General features: G+C 42.2%; 1 protein-coding gene across 1 annotated transcript; it reads left to right on the top strand.

Annotated features, from left to right (window-relative positions):
• The first annotated feature begins 909 nt into the window (after positions 1-909).
• Positions 910-2,067, top strand: LOC149629830 (uncharacterized). The gene is made up of 3 exons (XM_089851757.1): positions 910-1,185; positions 1,247-1,560; positions 1,623-2,067. The coding sequence occupies exons 2-3, from the start codon at positions 1,373-1,375 to the stop codon at positions 1,822-1,824; spliced, it is 390 nt and encodes a 129-aa protein (XP_089707883.1). The 5' UTR covers positions 910-1,185; positions 1,247-1,372; the 3' UTR covers positions 1,825-2,067.
• Positions 2,068-7,381: the final 5,314 nt, after the last annotated feature.

Here is a 7,381-nt window from a genome sequence, read left to right as displayed (position 1 = left end):
AATTTTTTTAACCATCAAGTTAATGTCTATCGAGGAAAACTTTAGCTAAACAATTTGGGTAAAAATATTATGAGATAATTATATGTAAAGCATAATTTCAATATATCTGGCCCTTTGAAATTCATCTCTAAAATTCTTAACTAATTTCGTTGGAAAATAAACCTTCTTTGGAAATTCTTGAATTCCAAACGAATTTCGTTGAAAAATAAACCCTAGATCTTCTTTGGAAATTTATCTCAAGAATTCCTTAAGAATTTCGTTGGAAAATATTCACAAGACATTCTTTGGAAATTTATCTCAAAAATTCTTTAGGAAATTCCAAGGAAGTCTTTGGAAATAGTTTCATTAGAAAATGATCCCAAGGGCTCCGTAGTGTTCCAAAGAAATTCCTTTAAAACTATAAAAGAATTAAAAACTTTTATTTACGGAGATATCCAACGTGATTTTATTAAAACATTAAAATTTTTTAGAGACGTTTCGGGCCGCGGCTCGTCATTCAGTCTCTCTTAAGAAGATTTTTGTAAGGGTGCAACAAAGTTAGCGCGTTTCAACCGGTTCCGCAAATATTTAGTACACTGGTTTCCTTTAACCTATAGACGGGCTGAATGGTCTTTTGGGTTCGAATTGTTGTCATCTTGTGAAATGGCGGCCAAAAATTAAAAAACCCTTCTTTTTGGAATAATGTCCGCGTCAAAAGTAATAACAAAAGTGCATCCCTAGGGGTTGACGGGCAACGCCGAGTGCCTTCGCTCCTAGGATGCCACAAAAATATTAGTCATCAGTAAAATCTACCCATTCTTTTTATCATTTTGATGGAAGTTCTCATTACAGGCGAGCAACGCCGCGGTATAGCTAAAACAAAAAGAATGCATCATCGCATTGGAGATATAATTAACCCATTTAATTAAGAAATATGGCCGGCACTTTAATCAGATATAAATTAAGCGAATATGATAATTATGTTTTGCAGCAATTCGTGCCGTTTTGCCTTCAATTACTTATCGTCTGCTCGCTTCATCGTGGCTTATTGGAGTGACATTCATTCTGTTCTTCTTGGGTTGTTACTTGCGTACGGACTTCTCGACGGAAAGCTACAACTGCATCGACACCCTCTCGGACTTGATCAAATCGGGAATTGAGCCTGTATTCACAACCGAGGAAGATCTTGAATTTATTAAAGATTTGGTGAATAATCTCCTTTGTTTGAAGGTTTTTTCATTTTTGTGACGTCATTGGTTTGTATCAGGCGGCCTTGGACCCAGTTGTTAAGGAATGGCTAGACGCATTCGATGATACGGTACTGAATTGGTTCTACGTAACCTTTGATTCAAAAATTGATCAGTTACGTCGAATTTTTGCGGGGGAAAAGGCTATGATCCTTAACGCTTACTTTATGAAAGAGTACATAAGAACTGCCCTGCGTGATCCCGAGATTAAAAAGTTGATCGTGGGAAAAGGAGGATTTTACTTTTCGAAACAAGTTCTTAAACTCTACTATAATCATTTAATTTTCAATGCGTCTTGGATCAGAAGCACACCACAATTAAACGCCCAACTTATGTCAGCACCAATTTCATCATAAAACGATTAGCAGCCTTAACGCTTATAGATTTTTATTACAGAGTAGAACCGATGTTCGAAAAGCAAGTTTTCAGGTATCACGACCGACCGAGAGAATTCTCCGTTGAACAGGTACTTTGGAAGAGACCATTGAAAAGCACGGTAGCCTTGGACCTGAGTAGCGTCAACGTTCCTTTCTACTTTCATCTCACGCTGTTATCATTAACAGTAGCAGTTGTATTATTTGAAATAATGTTCAACTAACTCTTAAAAACGCTGAATTTCAAATAGGTTAACAACATAAGTTTATAAGATAAGTATGACACTTCTTATAATTCGTCATGCTAGAGACTTACTGAGAGCTAGTTCGAGAAGAATTGACTACTCGCGGTTTTGCAGTCCAGCTTCTAATTTAGTCTGTACTAGGCCTTTGACAGCGCCTCACCAGGCGTCGCTTTACGAGAATCTATGACGTTTCACCTATGTCACTTCATGACAAGCTCTCAGTAAACAGTGAAAAACTTATGGAACATATCTCATGAACTTATGTTAACTTGAAATGGAATTCGCAAACAAAACACAAATTTTAAATCCATGCTCTAATATTTATGGAATAACTATAATATATATATAATAATAATATATCAATGTCATTAACTCTCATATCATAACACGGATGTTCTTTTAGAGTTATAAATATCCAGGAATATGCATAGAAAAGCAGTAGTTATAAAATATTTGAAGAATTCCATTATTTTTACATTTATATTTGATTCAAATGCTAAATTTAACCATCATGTTTGATATACACATGTACGTAATTGTATTATACAGTCCATAGCTATCAAAAAAACGTCCGAACGACATTTTGCAATTTCTATGGAATTATTACCGTCTCAACCCTGTAATGGTATTTTTCCGTCTCCGAATGACAATGAGGTCATGGAGAGGTATTACACTGGACGTTTTCTGTGTGTCTCTCTATCTGTATGCGCCTACATTTCCAAAACAAATTGAAGAGGCATACGCCGGAAGTCAAACGCTAAAAATAGCTATGTTTAAAATAATTTTTGGAACAACATTTCTTAAAACGACTTAACTGGAATTAATGTAAATTTCTGACGATTAAAATAATTAATATCAATTATATTTATTTAATTATTTAAGAAAAACATCTTAAGTGGGTAGTTAGCTCTCGTCTCGACTCGGAGAGGTTTAAGTTGGTTTTCCAACATGTTTTAATTGTAACAGTCTAGTCCTCAATGTTTTGGATCTGTATTTATAATTTCTTAATTTGACGCGAGAACGGGTTAAGAATTTCCAAAGAATATTTCTATTTTTCATTGCCTAGACTAGGTGTTGCTACCTTTTCTTCTTGAGTCTTTGTATTGTCTGAGTTTGATCCAACATTCATGAGTTAATTAAGGAGAAGTTTCGTTGATCATAAGTAACATAATCGCAATAAATATCGCACTTTTCAGAGTCATAACCGTAATGATAACAGCAAGGTTTTCTCCCAAGGAGTTTTGCGTAGAAACGGGATGTGAAAGTTACAGATAACTCTAAAACCATATTACTCCTTGGCGTTCAAACCAACTGACTCTACCAGGATGGGAAATATATACATCACTTTCGTATCCGGCGGACTGAAGACCCCACTTTTCCCCTTGAAGCCCGTCCAGACTATACCCCTTCGCCGCGTACTAAACTGGCTGCCGCCCGGACTGAACTTGCGCACCGTACTGCGAGTGGCGAGAATGATCTCATTATCAGAAACTGCAAAGTGGTCAAAAAGCCTTTCCGTCCCTCCACCTCGTCCCCTCCGCGGCCCACACGACCGTCGCAATCGCGTGCTCCCATTACCACTGTACCGAAAGTACCGACCTTCAGTGGTCCTCCGCTATCTCACCCGAACAACATCCCTGTGACAACGCCTAGCCCCTCCATGGCACCTCTTGCCCCAACGCACTCTTCAGCCGCTTCATGGCCTCATCACATGCCACTTCCACGTCCGCATATGCCATTTCCGCGCCCGCCCATGCCATTTCCTCCTCCCCTCGGGCATACTCCGTCACTGGCATTTCCCGTCATGTCGCCCTTTACGACTCAGTAACCTCAATGCGAGTGCGTCTCCCTTTAGGCCAGCCTTACATACTTATCTCCAGTGCTATGACTCCGAGATATCACCAGGTGCCCCCTTGCCCGCTCTTTCTACCGTGCCTTTACACCTCTCAACAAGTTCAATCGCTCTGCTGGCCAACGTTCGCAGTCTCACACGATACAAACTAGCAGAACTTGTCACACTCGCCTCTACACACAAACTCTCTCTTGTCGCCATCACTGAAACCTGGTGGTCACCAGATATGTCCTCGACAGTGAATACTCAATACCCGGTTATACCGGCAGGATCGACTAACACGTCCTTACGGCGGTGTCGCTCTGTATCTCCTCTCTACCCTTACTGTTACGGTTTTAACCCACTGTGATCTAGGCCTGGACAACTTTTCCCCGAACATTCAAGGTCTTGACATACTGTCGGTGCTCTTAACCCAACCGAATTATAAACTAGTTATCTGCCTAGTCTACCGTTCGCCTAATATGGCTTATAATAATCACGATTCCCTGGTTATGTTCCTCACAAAATTAACCGCGTTCTGTGATAACCATAAGTATTATTTACTGTTCCTCGGTGACTTTAACTACTCACGCGTTGACTGGACTACCTTTGTTACTACGCCCGGTGCGTGTCGGGCTAGCAAACTATTCTGTGATACCGCCCTGCAATCGTCTTTGACGCAAATAGTTGATTTTCCTACGCGTGATGGTGGTGCCCGCTGTACTGACAATTCCCTTGATCTTATTTTTGTTACTGACCCTAATGTAGCACACACCCCCACATTACTACCCCCAATAGGTACGAGTGACCACGGTACCCTTTTGTTTAACGTTGCCCTCTCAGCCTCCGAGGCTATACACGTCCCAAAGCCTAATTTTTTTAAAACTGATTATGCCTCGTTCAATAGCTTTCTTTCCACTGTTGATTGGTCCTTAGTGCTCTGCCAAGGTGACCCTGATACAAATTATTCGGCCTTCCTCGCTCTACTGCGCTCGGGCGTGAGCCAATTTTCCCCCCTTACCAAACCTCGTCCTACATTGCCACTTGCGGACCGGACTCAGGCAAGTCTACTTTTTAAAACTAAAGCCTGGCACCGGTACTGCAAAGCGAAATCCCGGGCCGTGTCGACCACTACCTTAGCTCGCCTTCGTCTTAACTATAATAAAGCCAGAAACGCTCACACAACTCACTACAGGAATAGTCAGCGTCGTCACGAGCGTTCACTGGTCTCTCTAATACGTACTAACCCCAGGGCCTTCTACTCCACCATTAACGGTTTTCGCAAATGCCGCTACAAAGTTATTCAACTCAAATATCCCGATGGTTCACTTACATCCACAATCGCTGAGAGCGCCTCACTGCTCAATGACTCTTTAGCGGCCACAGTTAGACTCACCTCTCCAACCCCTCCTATCTCTGCTACCACCATCCCCGCTGTTATACCGCCACTAACTATTAGCCAATTCACTTGCGACCCTGCCGATATTCAACGCCTTTTGTCCCATTTGAATGTTAAATCCCCAGGTTCTGATGGTCTCCACCCCTACCTCTTAAAATCCCTTGCCCCAATTCTAGCCCTGCCGATATATCTCCTCATTTCACACTCCTTTACATTGTGCACTGTCCCTTCCATGTGGAAGGAGGCTAACTTAACACCAATTCACAAAAAAAGCTCGCGCGCTGACCCGTCTAACTATCGTCCCATTAGCACCCTCAATCAGGTATCTAAACTATGCGAGAGTCTCGTCCACGAACAGCTCTGTTTCTACCTCGTAGGAAAAGATTTCTTCTCACACGCCCAGCATGGTTTCCTTCCTCATCGCTCGTGCTTAACGAACCTGCTCCACGCCACTAACGACTGGACGCAATGGCTCGATGCGGGGCACTCAGTCGACGTTCTTTACTTAGACTTCAGTAAAGCCTTCGATTCTATTCCCCATAGCGCCCTCCTATCAGCCCTCTATGATGCTGGTGTCGTGGGCGGTGCTCTCGAGTGGCTTTCCCAATACCTCACTGGCCGCAAGCAGCGCGTAGTTCTCCACGGATTCACAACTGATTGGCAGTGCATTGAAAAGGGGGTCCCACAGGGCTCCATTTTAGGACCATTACTTTTCAATGTGCTTATTAACTCAATGCCCTCAGTTGTTGCTAGCTCTTCCTTAGTCCTATTTGCTGACGATGCCAAACTCTACCATCTCATCGATAATTCAGCAGACAGCGCAGCCCTCCAACGCGACCTCGACGCGGTTGTCCATTGGGGTAGGGTTCACGGGCTAACATTTAACATTGCGAAATGCAAGATTCTCCACCTTGGCCGTAAAAATCCACTATTTGATTACACGATAAATAATGAGGCTCTATCTATGTCCACCTGCGAACGCGATCTGGGCGTCCTAATAGACCCCCTGCTTAAAATGTCAGCCCACTGCTCAAAGGTAGCTAAGCGGGTGCGGAGCATCACGGGAATGATACGACGCAATCTTCATTTCCGCTCCTTACCCCTAATACAAACGCTTTATTCTTCCCTTGTTCTCCCTATATTTGACTTTTGCTCCCCAATTTGGTCACCCCACCTCTCTACTGACCTTCACACACTACAATTGGCTCAAAATGCGTACTCGAAGCTTCCCAATCAAATCTGCAATCGCCCAGCCCCGCTCAGGCTCTCATTACTACACCTTCACCCTGTCCCCACCCGCCTCAAAATTAATAATCTCTGCCTCGTTCACGACTTTATTCATGGTCACCTTGCCTCCGCCTTCTCCGACTATTTTACCCGTAATTCAAGCACTCGCACCCGTGGTCACTCTCACAAATTATTTAAGCCAAGGGCTCTAAATACCTATCGTCAAACTCATTTTACTACTGCCGTCATTGATGACTGGAACTCTTTACCCCCTGATCTCGTTACTATTACCATAAGTTTATAACTTATCTAGATAAGTTATAAACTTATGCTATTACCAATAAGTCCCAATTTCGCCGTAAATTATCCGAGTATTTTAAGTCTTTACCTTAGCTTAGTTTCTTGATCGCTTGTTTCGCCATACTTGCCTCCCCCTATAGCAGGCCCCTCCATTCCAATTGTATCTTAACTTAATTGTTCTCTTTAAAAATGTATATATATATCATAAGTTTATAAGGAATGTTCCATAAGTATGTCACTACCCATACTTCGTAATGTTAGAGGCTTAATGAGAGCTAGTTCAAGAACGACGTGAGAATTGACTACACTCGGTTTTGCAGTCCATCCTCCTCTTTAGTCTGTACTAAGCCTTTGACAAGGCCTCACTACGCGTCGCTTTACAAGAATCTATGACGTTCCACCTACGTCACTTCATGACAAGCTCTCATTAACGAGTGACACACTTATGGAACATATCTTATAAACTTATGATATATTCTATTATCTCTCATAGGAAACGCATGTTATTATCGCTGCTCACGCTTAAGCACTCAGCTGGCTCTGTGGGCAATTGTCTTGTATAAATAAATAAAGGATATTTTTAAAACTGGACATTGGGCCAGCGACCATCCTGGCCTGGAATAAATAAACTGATGCATTACCATTGACCAGGGCGCGTCGTCTGCTAAACTAAAGAAGTGGGTAATTAAAATTGTTGAGATAATCTGGACTCTGGTTACCCTTGAATTTAATTAGTGGTCCTGTGGACCACTGACCCCCCTCCGATTTAATTTTTAAAC

This window comes from Phalangium opilio, unplaced genomic scaffold, assembly GCF_054372755.1.
Source record: "Phalangium opilio isolate 3A_F unplaced genomic scaffold, DU_Popi_V2 ptg000105l_1, whole genome shotgun sequence".
Classification (NCBI taxonomy): domain Eukaryota; kingdom Metazoa; phylum Arthropoda; class Arachnida; order Opiliones; family Phalangiidae; genus Phalangium; species Phalangium opilio.
The sequence above is the reverse complement of the archived record's forward strand: the minus strand, read 5'-3'. Positions and strand labels throughout refer to the sequence as shown.

Coding starts and splice junctions, on each gene's coding strand:
- LOC149629830 (XM_089851757.1), top strand. CDS start 1,373: ATGATCCTTAACGCTTACTTTATGAAAGAGTACATAAGAACTGCCCTG. Junction 1,561..1,622: donor CAATTAAACGCCCAACTTAT/GTCAGCACCAAT, acceptor TTTTTATTACAG/AGTAGAACCGATGTTCGAAA.